The 15,855-nt window shown below is 38.6% G+C and overlaps 1 protein-coding gene across 2 annotated transcripts; it reads left to right on the forward strand.

The window, feature by feature from the left end:
* Positions 1-559: 559 nt before the first annotated feature.
* UBXN2B (UBX domain protein 2B) lies at positions 560-15,558 on the forward strand. 2 transcript variants are annotated; one of them, XM_061342978.1, is made up of 9 exons: positions 560-731; positions 1,884-1,984; positions 4,396-4,467; positions 6,562-6,721; positions 7,762-7,839; positions 9,160-9,269; positions 9,744-9,881; positions 11,619-11,780; positions 13,848-13,974. In XM_061342978.1, the coding sequence occupies exons 1-9, from the start codon at positions 609-611 to the stop codon at positions 13,972-13,974; spliced, it is 1,071 nt and encodes a 356-aa protein (XP_061198962.1). In that variant the 5' UTR covers positions 560-608. The 2 variants fall into 2 exon arrangements, with proteins under 2 accessions (XP_061198962.1, XP_061198961.1); XM_061342977.1 differs by having other exon boundaries at positions 566-731; positions 13,904-15,558.
* Positions 15,559-15,855: the final 297 nt, after the last annotated feature.

The raw sequence follows: 15,855 nt of genomic DNA on the forward strand, positions 1-15,855 counted from the left end.
GCATATTCACCAGTTCACATTGCAAAACGTTGTGCCAGTCAGCTCTCTTAGGGCAGCAATTTATTTGTGTGTAGATATTACAAATCCATGTTGTGATGAAATATCAAATTGGAAACTGATTTATTGATTCCTCTTTGTAGTATTATCAATATTTCTTTTCCATTAAAAATATAAAGACCCTTGTTTTATATCAGAAAACATAATGTTTGCAGTCAGCCTGATTGTCTTAATGTCTTGCTCTATAATCCAAACGGTAAATATAATGTTTGCTGAGAATTTATTTTTAGGATTTCTTTAATTGTCTTCTTTTTTTCTTTGTCTTACATTTATTTTTGGGAAACTGAAAATACCTACTTTTAAACGTAACTTGCTCTTCATCAGTTAGATCAGGGGACGTGCACACACACCTTCCCTCTGTGCTGGGGCAAACAGACGGACGAACCGACACCCACACGTGGCCGGTAAGATCTGCGCTCTCGGTGGCGGCAGTGTCCGCCGTCCCCATAGAAACAGCGCGGTGGGCGGAGCTACACCACCGCCCCCGGACAGCGGAAGTGCCTGGCGGCGTTGGCCCCGCCCCGCCCCTCGCCAGCCACCTCCCTCTGAAGATGGCGGACGGGGGGACAGGTCATGTGCAGGAGGAAGAGGATGTGTCCTCTGTGGGCCGTGGCGTCCGGAGGGATCGGCAGCCCCGGAGCAGCGGCCGCCCGCCCAGCGCACGGGATTTGCAGGTAGGCGGGTGGAGACGGGTGTCCCGCTTCCGTGTCCCCTGGGGGGCGCCCCTGGCCTTCTCTCAGGCCGCCCCTCCGGGGAGTGTGTGGTGCGGTCGTTCTTCTCGTTGCCAGTCGGGGCTGTCCCGACACAGCCCGGCATGGCTGGGCCCCTTAGTCGCTCTCTCTTTCCCTTTCTGAGGCTGGGAAGGGAAGAATGTCTCTGAAAGAGGACTAGGCGCTTTAGGGAACGGTGGCTTGTCAGCGTGTGTAGTAGTCAGCTCTTCAGGACGCTGGAAAGGCTCTCCCGGCGCTTAAGTAGTTAGGTTTTAACTGTGTTCGAAGTTGGTTTGGTGCTGTTATATTTCCTGACTGTTTGGTAGGAGTGTCTTTTCCTACATGAAAATGCCAGTCTCCACAGACGTGGTGTAAGGCTATGGATGTGATCTCTTCCCAGGTTTACGTGGGTAAAGTTTCAGGAGTTCAGCATAACTCTGCATTGGTACTTAAATACTTAATTGCAGATACTTTTAGCAGTATTCTTATTTTGTGTGTGATTTTCAGAGTGTATGAAGGTTCAAAATACTTTAGCAACAATTTGGAAAATAGGTGAAAGTTTTAGTAACTGAAACTGCACCTATTTTATTTAATTGTATGTAATTAACAGGGAAAGATGGATGTGGTTTTCAGCTCTAGGGCTTCCCAGAGGTCATGGACCTGCTCAAGTGAATCCAGAGGAGGCAGTGAAGATGGTCAGAGGGCTGGAACACCTCTCTTCAAGCCAGCAAACCACAATTGGTTCTTAATTCCAGTACAGTTTTAAATTTATTAATAATAATGAGATGATGCTTAATATATGTGTGCATATACTCTTGCAATTTTGAATCTAATAAAGGTGGAATGTAACTAGTGAAGCAGTGTGAACTGACTGACAGCAGAGTACAAGTTCCAAGTCACAAGTACATTAAGCATTGTGTGGGGGTTTTTTCATAAAGCAAAAGGGAATCATAGAATAGTTAGGGTTGGAAAGTCAATTTAGAGAAGTAGTTGGGATTTCTTATGTTGGTGTTCCTAATTTGCTGCTGCTGTGCATATTTTGTGTTAGTTTTTGTCTTATTTCTGCCTTGTGTAGTTCTACAGTTAGACTTCTATAAAGAGTTTTGTTTCCTACAGTTGGCTTTGGCAGAGTTATATGAAGATGAAGCTAAAAGGCAGGCATTGTGTCCTGACAAACCAACATCTACAAAGATCAGTAACACAAAAGCATCACAAAGGTAAGATGTGCTTTGTACTTCAGAAATATGTTTAATAGGTACCGTTTTAGCTCACAAAACTTTGTCATACTTACTTGATCTCCTCATTGTATAAAAAGCCACCTACGGTAGTTCATAATCCAGAATTATGAAGTCCTTTAATAATGCATAGTCTGGGTCTTCTCAGACTGGTTTTTAAATTGTATTTATCTATGAGCCTTTGTGCTATATGGTTTTCAAAACTACTTTAAACCTACTTCAGGTAAGATAAGATGATATAAGTGAAATGCAGTGTTGGTCTTTTTTTACACAGATAGAATTTGGAAATTTGTTATCTCAGAAAAAATACTGCAGTTCTTCGCTGCTTCAAAACTCGGCAAATCCGCAGCTTGTGTGAAACCTGACAAGGCAGCTGCTTTGAGTGTTGTAACTATATAAGTACCTGATGAGACAAATACTTGAAAAAATATTAGTAGGCTTCTGTGGGGTGAGAGAAATGAATTTTTCTGAGTTTGGCAGGTGTAAGGTAAGACATGTTTTTATGTATAAATCCAACTTTTTCCGGCCTGCAGTGTTTGCAGTTCACATAGCATTTGAAGATTTAATGTAGCTTTAATTTTTTTTAAAGAAATCTTGCCACCGTTTGGTTTCTATTTAAATAGTTCTAAAGAAGACAAGTTTTTACATCATAAATGTCAGTGATGCTATAACAAGTCTTGTATTTGGCTTGTCTTTCAGTCACTGCTGCCAAGGTGGATCTCTGTTTTAAAGGAGGTTAATCAGCAGAAAAGATCTTAGTCACCAGAGCCATGCTTCAAGTGCATTTACAAATGCAAATCCTCAGGAAGAGGGATTTTAGTACATCATGTGACACTTGGAAAATAGTATTTTTGGGGGGAGTTTTTTTGTTTTGGTGAAAGCACCTACATTGACTACTCAGCTACATTGAGCACAGTTTATAAACAAATAAAGCCAAGGGCTCCCTTTACCCATACATAGCATGAAGTTACAACCTCCTACTCCAGCTGAAGGAAAAGTTGCACTACAGTATCTTAGATATTTCAGTGTGATAGCTGTTGGCAAACAGGTCTTTATTGGCAGTCATGCTGGAACGCGACTGTGAAAGAAGAGATGGCTGCTATTTGCATGGTATCCAAACTGAGATACGTATTTTTTTTAATAGACTTCAGTTTGCTCTCAGATGAGCAGTGTATTAATTGCAAGGAAACATAGTGCTGCTCTTGATCTACTTCCACAATTGCAGGTGTAAAAGAATGTCTCTGGGCCCTACTGAAACAAATGCTATATTATACGTACTGTCATGTTGTATAATCTCCTTTGAGAAACTTGAGACCATTGGCACAAAATACAGTATTTTCTCCACAAAACCTACAATGCAACAAAGGAAGAAAATAGATGAAAGCATTTCTAGTGCCCGTGACCCAAGTCAACAGCAATACATTTTTTTTCTGAGAAATTCATAAGAAGCAGATCTTTCACTTGGCTATAGAATTACATTGTTTTATTAACACTGATACTTAAAAAAGCAATGGACTGCTCTGCTACACTTTGAAATCAAAGGAATGGTAATCAGACTGATTGACTAAATGTGAACTGGTGATCTGCCATTACTTATGTAGCAGATTGTATGTGTGTTCTTATCCCTGGGTAGTCAGCTACCACATACACATCTTGCATTAATGAATCGAGTACTGCAGGATAAGAGCAAATATCTGTGCAACTGTTGCTGGAATTTTGCAGGCTAACAACCCTAGCTTATCCTATGATAGCTTATTGATCTGTTCCTATCATAAAACAGAATGTGATTCTGCATTTTGATCATCTTCTGAAAGTCTTTGTGATGTTGCCACTGAAGGTATTTTTTAAATTGTATAAAATAGAAGTAAGAATGACTGCTTCTTAGTTTTTTAGGATCCTCATAGACAGAGACTCCAGTACCTCAAGGAAAGCCAGTGTTAACTTCACTAGGCAACTGAACTCTTGACAAAAAAAGCTAAAATGTGGAAACAATTTGAAGTGTAGTTATTTCTGGTAAGCTGGATTCTGAAACAGGCGTTGGGCTTACGTATCACCTGTGTTATCTGTGGGACCACCTGTGTTGTAATGTAGAATTCAGCATAACCTATGCTAGAAGAGAATAGTTCGGTTAGAAGGGACCTACAATGATCATCTAATTCAACTGTTACTGCAAAAGTACTCTGCCATACATCTGCCCTTTCCTGCTTATTCACTGAGAAGCATTCATGGCTATGTACTTTGGAGAAAAAGTATGGTGAGGACAAAAAAAAAGCCCCAGCAACTTGATATTATTAGGGTTTTTTTGAAAAAGAAATTTCAGAAGTTAAATATGAAGTACTGGTGAGATGCATGTACCAGCCATCTTCAAATGTTTTCTTTCATTCTCTTGGCAGTCTTAAAATTGATTCTCTCAGAAGGCTGAGAAAACCAGAAAGAAGCATGAGCGATGACAAAGAAAACCAAAGGTATTTTTCAAACAACAAATAATTTAACAGCTGTGAATGTAACTGGGTTTTTTTTGTGACATTCACACTTTGCTCCCTCCTGTTTTTCAAAACACAAGTGAGCTAAGTCTGTCCTGCAAAGAGCTAGTAACTACAGACATGTTATGTGGCTTATTGGAGTGTTAGGTGCACTGCTGTAGTGAAACTGTGTTTAGCAGAATCCATCTGTAGTGATCTAGGACCTGTAGGTGTCTTAACACACGACTGTATGGATGTGAAGATTGTAACTTGCACTTGAACTCAAAAGTTTTTTTGCGTTTTTTCAAATATCTGAATTGTTCTATGTATCCATTACTCAAATATTTGCGTACTTCCTTTCTTGAGTACAAATTCTAATTGTTTCATTATCTTACCACTATAATTCTTTTAAATCTAATAATTATTTTCTATATAAATAGCAGTTGGATAATAAATAGTGATTTATGTTTGAAGGAGAGATGATACTAAGGGGTTGGCAGTTATGTTTGATCGTAAGAGCAGTATGGTTATATAGCACCTTCATACCCACTACTGGTTTTGGGTAATTTTAAAATACGGTGGAATCAACAGCATTTTGAAGTTGTTTGCCTGAGAGACAGTTTTACATAGATTGTTGATTTGCCTTGTCCCAAGTGGTTAAGTGAATGTCCTGGGTTCAGCAGTAGCACTCAGTTTTTCTCCTTCTTGGTAGCTGGTGCAGTGCTATGTTTTTGACTTTCGGCCTGGGAAGGGTGCTGATAGCACCAGTGTTTTCAGTTACTGCTCAGATGTTTGGTCTGGCCAAAGACTTTCTGAGCCTCATGCTCTGTGAGGGAGGAGGGGAAGCCGGGAGGAAGCAGAGACAGGACACCTGACCCAAGCTGACCAAAGAGGTATTCCATACCACAGCATGTCATGCCAAGGAGGGAACTGAGAGTTACCCGGAAGGGCTAGGGGACTGCAGGGTTGGATGAGGTATCGGTCAGTGCTCAGTCGGGTGGGGTGGGGTGAGTTATCGGTCAGCTGGTGCTGAGGTGTTGTATTCTCTTCCCTTGTTATTTCCTTTATCATTATTATTATTGGTAGTAGCAATAGTGGTTTGTGTTATACCTTAGTTACTAAACTGTTCTTATCTCAACCTGTGGGGGTTGCATTCTTTTTGATTCTCCTCTCCGTCCCTCTGGGAGTAGGGGGAGGGCAAGAGGGGGAGGGAGGGAGTGAACGAGCTGTGTAGCTGGGTTTAAACCACGACAGTTTCAAAGTTAAGGAAAGTAGCAGGCACTTACTGTATTAGTTATTAATGTTTCTTCTAATCAAAGACAAAGCACTCAGGTTTCCCAGGTTTTGAATTTATAGGCAGATTTTTTACAGCATCTGTTCCATTGGTATTAATAAATTTATAGTGACTTTCTCAAGGTAATCCTGAAGGAATATCTTGATTTTTGTAATCACACAGGTACAGTTTCGAACACCATTATTTTTAGCTTAACCTTTCATCTTCAAGAGCTAGAGTTGGGGCTGTGTTGAAGAGAAGAACACAAATTAGCTTTTGCAGCAGTTTCTGCAGATTATAAGATGCCTTGAAAGGTTAATTAAATTTATTAAAACCTTCCTATTTCTGATACTGGCAGGAATGGAAGTCTACTATATCTTTAAATAAAAAGATCGAATTGTGGCACTGTTCAAGTTTTTCAACAGTTTCATGCTTGTTCTGCCAAGTTGTTAATCTGTATTCTAACCAGCCCAGGCACAGTTCCATGCACAGGGACACCCCTGAGGGAACTGGTCTTTCTGGGAACAGGTGATACCAACATACATGAGGTGTATAAAGTCACAGCTGCATCAGGACTGTGTTCACGCGGCCCCTGACTTCTGGAGATGTGCTCCAGAAGGCACCATGGTAGTTACTGAAATATTTTTGGAGTAGTGTTGCTTGGCTTGCTGGGAAGGATGGAACCAAGTGGAACATTTCTGTTATCAGAATGAAAAGGCTTTGGGCCAAATTTGGGTCTTTGTTCATTTATTATTTTCTTTTGGTGGGAAGAGGAAAATTGTGCTTGTCATTTATTGTTGCTTATGAATATCACTATTCTAAAGATTTTATTCAGGTGACTCAGACTATAGAGGATTACATATTTCTGGGGCTTCTAATAATCCAAGTAAAATTGTTGCTGAACTCTTCAAGGAAGCAAAAGAACATGGAGCCGTCCCATTAGATGAAGCCTCAAGAGCATCTGGTGATTTAAGTAAAGCTAAGGTAAAAGTTAAAACATATTTGATCTCTTCTTACATTAGTCTCAATCTCATTTAACCACATGAGAGCAAATACACCTTTTTGTGGCCTGCAAATAGCAGAGGATTTGATCAACACAGTTGTGTATTATCTGAGCTCAAATAGCTTTCTCTAGAAAATAAAGTGGGGAGAAACCATACAATTCCAGGGGAAATCATTAGAAGTTGACCTAAACTGCAATGATTTGCTTTATTTTTAAGTAAAATTGATTCAATAAAAGCCCAAAACTGCAACTGCATCCCAAATCAAAATTTCTGTATCTCTTATTTGCTGAACTACCACTAAAGGTAGTGGTCAGCGGCTCAGTGTTCAGATGGAGATCTGTGAGGAGTGGTGTCCCGCAGGGGTCCATACTGGCACCAGTACTGTGTAATATCCTCATCAGCAGCATAGTGGGATGGAGTGCACCTCAGCAGGTTTGCAGATGACACCAAACTGAGTGGTGTGGTTGACACGCCTGAGGGACAGAATGCTATGCAGAGGGATATGGACAAGCTGAAGAAGCGGGCCCACGTGAACCTCCTGAGGTTTAACAAGGCCAAGTACAAGGTCCAGTGTATATTCAGACTAGATATAAGGAAAGAATATTTTATGATGGGGGTGGTGGAACACTGGAACAAGGTGCTTAGAGAGCATTCAGTCTGAATGGAAACATTCAGTCTGGTTGAACAAGCTCTGAGCAATGTAATGTAGTTGAAGATGTCCCTGATCATTGCAGGGAGGTTGGATTAGCTGACTTTAAAGGCCCCTTCCATCCCAAGCTATTCTGTGATTCTGATGTTTGAAAAAGCGTGTAGATTAAAAACTGAAACACATCACACACACAACCTGCTTAGCTTGATTATGGTTACTAGATACAATTTTCCACACAGAAGATACATAGATTAGAACAGTGCTTTTTATCACAAAAGCAAGCTTTTTTTTTTTTTTTAGTGCCTAAGTAAGAATTTTAATAAACTCTTTCACATATTTATTTCAGTAAGCTTTTTTGTATATTTTTCCAGTCGTTTTCTGGTGGTGGATATAGATTGGGTGACTCATCACAAAAGCACTCCGAATACATATATGGAGAAAATCAAGATGTAAGTAAAATTCTGAATAGCAGGAAACAATCTCCAACAGATGTCTGCTTAATCATGTTTACAGCTTGAAATACCAGTATTACTGTAACTCGCATCTATGAGGAAAAATGAATATCTAAATATTAGATAAGTGTTAAGTGGAAATTGTTAAAGTGTCCACAGGGGACAGATGTTCATTTAAAATCCCTAAGGCCTCCATTATGGAATTTTCTGACACAAATTACTTTGGAGTTCTTAGCAGACATTTCTTTCAGATACTTCCTTCAGCTGTTGTTCTGCATTCTCTTAGCTATGCTAACATTTTAATTTGCTTAGCTTACATTTTTTTCTTTGGCTTAAGAAGTAGCCAGTCTCAAACTGGAGGGCATAGTTTGGTTCTAGGAATGGTGAAGCAGCAGGTTAGAGCCTTTTGAAAACTGCCTGGCCTTTCTTAACTCTTCCATAAAAAGCAGGAAGTGAGGGAGAGGGTGGGTAAAAATGAAGTCCTCTACACTTTGCCATTTGTATGAACGGCTAGAACAAATGTTAAGCTTACCTAGAAACAAAACCAAGAAATGAATAAGGCCAGAGGATGTAGTTCAGGCTGGGGGGTGCTGTCATGCCACAGGAGGAGTTTAACTAATCCTTCTAAGTAATAGCCAGCTGTACTAAGCCAGAAGCCTGTTGCAGTTGGGTTACAGTACCTGGGGCAGGGATAGTTTTCTAAGGGAAGGTCAGTTTTACTGGCTGGGAAGGTCAGTTTTACTGGCTAGGAAGGCCTAGTTGTGTTGGACTGCAAGGCAGTTGCAGGGAACAGAGGTGCAGGCTCTGAAGGTGAAAGGCTCTGGCTGGACATACAGATATGCAGCGAAGTAAGAAGGCAGCGAAGGAGGCTGGTTTGCAGGATTCTTAGTGTTTGAACCAACTGTATTGGAGCTTACCATGTAACAATTTGAGGAACGAGTAATTTTCACTGTAACTGATGTATCAGCAGTAATTTGTAGTTTTGTGATTTGATTTATTAATTTATCAACAAGAAATTTTCACTTGTTTTGAAAGTAATTGGAACCCTGTGAAAATCACTGCACAGTCACTGCATGGTCTGTTATGTCATGGGCAACAGAGATTCTTTTCCCCAAGTATAAAAGTGGTCTGCTTTTTTTAAAAGGATTCTAACAATGATAGTTACAGTGCAGTGCTCTGTTATTTTGTCATCTTGTTTGTGGTCTGCTACAAAATCTGTTAAGTATAGATAAAATAATGTATAAATGATCTGCATGAAATTAAAATAATGTATTTGTCTGTCTCCACTTCTTTTGTTTCACTGGTTTTGCTTCACAGGTTCAAATTTTGCTGAAACTATGGAGGAATGGCTTCAGTTTAGATGATGGCGAATTGAGATCCTATTCAGACCCAACAAATGCTCAGTTTCTTGAGTCTGTTAAAAGAGGGTAAGCTAAAATGGCAACTTTTTTTAGGCATGTCTTCCAAATGAAGTGAGGAAAAATGCCTTTTCCATGTGTTTATAATTATTAAAAGCTCCAAGCTTCTTTTCTGCTTGCACTCATAAAATATATTCTGTATGTGTCATCAGATGCATGGGGCATTTAAAATTTCAGCAGTCTTTGCTTCCTTCTTGTGGTTTAACTCTGAATGTTACTTATTACAGAGAGCTTTTAGTTTCACATGTTTAATTAGCACATTTTAGATTTTGCCAGTCTAGGTTTGACTGTCAGTTTGCTGATATTTTTTTTCTTCCCTTAGGATGAAATCAATTCATAAACCAATTGGAGGTCTATGATTTTCAAAGTAAAGTTACTATTAGTATCTAGTAAAGATACTAATAGTATCAACTCATTGTACTGCGTAAAGTTTGTCATTTCAGTTCGGAATGTAATTGGAAAACTTTTATTTTTGTAATGAAGGGAAATTCCTGTGGAACTGCAGCGACTTGTTCATGGTGGCCAGGTTAATTTGGATATGGAAGACCACCAAGAACAGGAATATGTGAAGCCTAGACTACGATTTAAAGCTTTCAGTGGCGAAGGGCAAAAGCTTGGAAGGTAAAAACCACTAGGTTTTCTGTTCTGTGTTCGCATGCTATTTCAAAAGCTGGATTTAATCAATTAGAAGACCGTTAGAGAAACTAATCAGATCACAAAAGTGATACAAAATTATTTTGCGCCACAAGTCTCAGCCCTGATTTCAGAGTCACGCGGTAATCATAGAAGTTGTATATAAATCTTAGTCCTCTGTTGAAACTGTTCATAGAGTTGATAGATGCTTTCTACTTTGTTGTGACTGTGGCATTTATCTGCCTGTTCTTGCATATGATTTTTGCCTGTATATATGTGGAGAGGCCATTGCAGCAATAATGGCTGATGGCTTGACAATGTGGATACAAAGTATTTTTGTAGGGGAGCAGCTCCTTTTCTTTTTTTTTTTCCTGGAATGAAGCACCAGAAATAGTGTCCCGAAATACAGCCTTATAAATGTCACTCATTAGTATACAAGGTAAGTCTCTTGGGTTTAAGAAAGAAACAATTTGATAAACTACTTTTTTCTTTAACTTGATCGAAAATAAACGTGCAGTACATTGCATCAGAATCTCTCAAGTTTTACCAAGATTTGATTGAAATTTCAAAGGATGCTGCAAAAACTCCTAATGTGTATTACTTCAATTAAACTGGTATGTAATGTGCCAAAAGTCATTCCTGTGACTGAACAGTTCAGGCTGCTTTGTCCAGAGGTGCATCTCTGTTCATCTTAAATTGGCCAGTAAGAGTAAACTGTAATGTAACCTCAACTCTGCCAATCGTAAGGTTTTTTTCCACATAATGATTATAGGCTTTAAAATGGCTTTTTCAGCTGACTTGATACTAGCTGTTGAATTGTAAATACTGCCTGCATTTATTCATGTGATATGTTTTGGTTGCCAAAAAAGGGTATTGCTCATGCACTTCTGCAAATAATCAGTAAAACTGAGAAGGTGGTAAGCACTGATAGGGATGTAGGATGTAGGGAACAGTTAGTTGCATGTGGTAAGTTCTTCCACCTGAGCACTTGCTTGGGTTATTAAAGAAAACAGGGAGAGAGGAGGCTTCCATGTAACAAAGTGTGCACACTTTTGTGGCATTTTTGATTCGGTAGCTGATAAAGTCTCAGATATGCGAGCAATGAAAGCAGTAGCCAAATCTCTTATGTCCAAACAGATTTATATTGGTTTTATACTAAATGTAGAAACATTCCACACTTAACTTTGTGGTGATACCAATTACATGTTAATACCGTTTGTGCTTGGAAAGGGTGGGGGATGTCCGGAATCATAGAGTAGTGATCCTGAAAGCAATTATTAAAGCAGTTTGGGTCAGATAAGTGCACTGTAATTGTCCATAATTATTTTTTAGTATGCCAGGTGGTGCAATATAGAAGTCTTGCTGTCAAAGACTGTCATTTCAGGCTCTGTAAGCATAAACAAAGGTAGTTTTGTTTGTACTTGATTACCTATTTAAAATAATGAAGATGTAATGATATGCACGGTTATGAGAAAAATAAATATAAAATCTTGCAATCATTGACAAGGAACTATGAAAGCATTGTCTGTATGTCTATTAGAAAAGCATTTTTTATACTTGGTTCAGATAACTTTGAGAGGATTTTCATTGCTTATTTGTACTAGCTATGTGTAGTAATCCTTCAGTGACAAAGACAGCTGAAGCATTACTCAGTTCTGGTTTGACTCCATTAATAATATCTGGTTTGTTGTGTTGTATTTTGTTTTGTTTTTCCCAATCATTTAGCCTTACACCTGAAATAGTCAGCACACCTTCTTCTCCAGAGGAGGAGGAAAAATCCATTCTTGATGCACCTGTTCTGATTGATGATTCCATGCCAGCAACTAAAATTCAGATTAGATTAGCAGATGGAAGCCGATTAATACAAAGATTTAACCAAACACACAGGTAAATTGATTCTGCTTCAGTGCAGGTAACTAACTATTTTCATAAGTCTGTGTTTTGTCGTTAAATGAGTATCTGCAAAACATCAAACAGAAGAAAATACTGCTCCACTGAAATGTATAGCTCTGGTTGGTTTGTTTTCATAACATAAATGTACTGCGAAATTGCTGTCAAAGCAAAATTCTGTACTTTGAAAACACAAGATATTTGATAATTGCAAAGTCAGACTTTTATGAACAGTTACATCCTCTGACCTGTAAGGACATGGTACCAGCCATAAGTGTTCTCAGGGTGACTAAAATCTGAACATCCTCACTATGTATGTCATCCCAGCTGTGGGCTCTTCATGGGAGGAGCATGTGGCTGACTCAGATGACACTGTGAAAGCACTTTGTTGCAAGGTATGGAGTGTAGTCTCAATTGAAAGATAGTCCAAGACAGGCAGAGAAATCCTGTGGCCCATAATCAAGAGCTCCAGCTTTCTACCTCTTTATACTGAAGACTCTGACTAAACATACCATGAGTTACATGTGTAGGCTGCAGCCCATAGATAGAAGTGTATATGGACATGACGTGCTCATTTGCAGGTCTGGCTTGTGGGCTGGACAGAACACTTGAGAACCAACTATTGTTTTTTGGATTGTCATCTCATAGGAATTGGCAGCATTTGAACCTGGTGGATTTTTAGATCTGTTAGTAGGTTGTTGATTAGAGCGTGCCATCAGTTTTATTGACACTGTTGACACATTGCCACAAATGGTGTTGGCCAACCCCATTTATTTGCCTCAAAGGTTGTGTTAGAGCAAGGTTCTGCAAAGCTCTGCTTTGCACTGCATGGTTGGGAGAACTTTGGGCAGAGGGCAGAAATTTGGGCAGTAGTTCCACCCATGCTTCACAGCAAGCAGGTTCAAGCCAGCCCTGATCTGAAATCTGCACCTGCACCACTGTGTTATAATACAGCTTGAATCCTGCAATGGAGGTGGTCTTATGGACCCAATTCCATGTTAATATTTATACATGGAGAGTTCACCTGTTTCCTTTTTTTCCTTCTGGCTCACAATAAGGGCAGAGCCAATATGCAGCTTTCCTCACCTGACAATATACACAGACCACCTAAAATGAAGCCATTTTAGCGGAGATGCCAATAGGGAGGAAGCTACTGCAATTGTTTTTTGTATTTGGCACATACATATACATATATACCTGATACTGTATGCTGATAGTACAGGCCCAGACCCTTTCTTCATAGCACCTGCTGGAGAAGCAACTTAGATAAGCAGTAGGGCTTACTGACATGTTTTCTTCTGTCTGCGTGAAAGGGTAGAAGTGGCAAACTTCTCAGTAACATCTGTAACCAAGAGTGTGTTGACAGAAGCTTGGATGTGAATCTTTTTATCTTTGCCATGTGCATGATCAAAATCAGCTACTAAAGTGTATTGCTTGTGTCATAAGCCTTGAAGACTGATAGAAAGTTAAAGTCCCTATTTCTTTGGCTACAGTATATCTCGCTACTTACTAGTTACAATAGATCTTCAAAGATTTATTACCAGCTTACTGGTTTAGGAGAAAACCCTTAAATTTCCATTTATCTCTAAAATCTTATTTATCATTCATGTCTTATAAAACAAAAATTACTCTTGTTATACTGTTGATGTGATTGGTTTATGAGCTATTGTTCAGAAGTTTGATGCAGAGTTAAAGTAGGGGAAACTCCTTACTACTAAAGTGCATTAATAGGTTCTCTCTGCTTTCTCATCCCTCACCATGTGTTTTAAGATTCCCCTCCCATTAATAATTTAGCCTTTTTGGAAGATACTAATTGGGAGTGGAATTTTTTACAGTTGGGGTTGAAATTACTTGACTTTCTGTGTTAACTATCAGTTTGCAATATACTTCTATGTTACAAGTTTTGTTATTTAAGAAAAAGCAACATTCATTTTTCATTTTTTTTCATACAAGAAGCAAAAAATTTTAGGCTACAACCTGTATCAAATGGAAATGTAAAATCGGTAGGACTTATTGAATAGTCTGTTAGAAGGTTTTGTGTTCTGTCATCATCTTAATATTCAGAAATGTCTGCCAAAATGGAATCATACCCAGTTTTCATATCCATATCCTTTCCACAGGATTAAGCATATTCGAGATTTCATTATCCAGTCCCGTCCAGCTTTTGCAACAACTGATTTTGTTCTTGTGACTACCTTTCCAAATAAAGAGCTAACAGATGAAAGCCTGACACTACAAGAAGCAGATATACTTAACACTGTGATTCTTCAGCAATTAAAGTAATCGTACAGTTGGTGGTGCAATAGGTGGGGGAGCATGCTGTATTGTCATACAATGTTTCCAACAGATAAAGAAAAGGAAAGATCAGTGTTTTCTTATCCCCTCTTCCATGGATCAGCTTTTAGGGTTTCATGTCTTCCAGTGATAACATATCTAACTTTAATTTCTCAGTATTTTTCAACCTTTTTTTAGTGTTAAAATTAAGCTTCCCTTTGTTAGTATGTTTCAAACCACATCTTGTACTAAATATGAAATGAGAGATGACTTTATGACTCTTCCACTATTTTGGGTGGTGAGGAGAAGCATTTTTCTGAAGGGGACATTAATACAGTTGGTAAGATTTGCACTATGGAAATGTATTATGCTGCATTGACAAACAGCCATTTGAAGACTTAGCCTGTGGGTGATGTTTACCTTCCAAGCTGTATTAATACTAAGGTGTTCTATTTAATAGCTGGAGAGATAATTAATGCTGTAATATAAATTTTTGTATATTCTGTTTGTATTGTTTCGTGGTGCAGTATAATATTTATATTCTAGTTTTTATGTAATTTTCTCTGTAGCATACGAGTGAATCAGTTCAGGAGATGCAAACCTCAGCTATTGCAGACTGTCATAGATTGCTCGCATTTGTATTCTAGTTGTTCTACTTGTGGTGAGAATAGGTATGACTTTTTTTTCTTCTTGAGGTTAGAAAGTGGGATACACCACTGTCATCTGGTGTTTCCCATTTCACCACTGGAGAAATGCTGTGATTTAGATTTCATGAGAGTAGGCCTACGGTCACTTTGAACCTGAATATGCAGTTGAACCCTGTGCAGCTACATAAACGGTTACTTAAATAACCCCAAATGAAAAAAACCACCCAGGTGCACACAGAACTCGTTTGTGCTGTCATTTGCATACACAAAAGTAGATGTGTTAATTGGTCGTGTATTTTTGACCTGAATTTCAGGTCTTTATATTTGGACTTCTAGCCAGAGGCATTTTTTTACTATTCAGTGGGGGTTTGGTTGTATGGCTTTCACTGTATTTTTTTGGAAGCTGCATAATTAAACCCCTTAATCTTTGAAATCCTATATTTTTTCAAATAACATGGCCCTGCACTGCAATATGCAGGTAGGAGTCTTACGCTGTGGGTAAGCTGGCTGCTGTGCTTTAGTAGTATGCAGTTTTACAGTATTCATGGCTTTATATCAGATGAGTGGATCTCACTGAAGGAGGGTAAATGGGCTGTATCTCTTGTACAATATATGTGTTAAAAATGCTGTTTTCACTGATTATTTTATTCTGAAAATATTTATTTATGCTAAGCTTATAATTGCTCAGTATATTTGGTTAATTTACATTTTTACCTCAAAGTAGATCTTTGAAAGAGTAAATTTTAAACATGTAATTGTATTTGAAGTATTTTGTTTTGTAATCTGAATATCTGCATGATTTTAATCATAATTCTTTTCATGTGCTAAGTAATTAAAGCTTTAAACTAAAAATACTATGGGCAACACTGTTTTCTTCCCATTTTATGTTGTGTTGAAGTGATGATTGTATTGCATGCCAAATATTTAGCCTAAATGGAATGGACATTTACTTTGCCTGTATTTTATACACTAACACTTCTCTGTGAATGCAAGGGCAAAGTCAGTATTGTGGTACCAATCTTGGGCGGTCTGTGGTTTGGGCATATTTCAGTTTAGAATATAGGTAAAGTTACATTGCTTATTACTTCTGAAGACTATTATTAATTAAACTGAATTATGAAGGACAGTGGTTAACTCAATTGTTTCCCCTC

This window comes from Neopsephotus bourkii, unplaced genomic scaffold (assembly GCF_033783945.1).
Source record: "Neopsephotus bourkii isolate Nb327-2 ecotype Australia unplaced genomic scaffold, CSIRO-AGI_Nbou_v1 NB_1820, whole genome shotgun sequence".
Lineage (NCBI taxonomy): Eukaryota > Metazoa > Chordata > Aves > Psittaciformes > Psittacidae > Neopsephotus > Neopsephotus bourkii.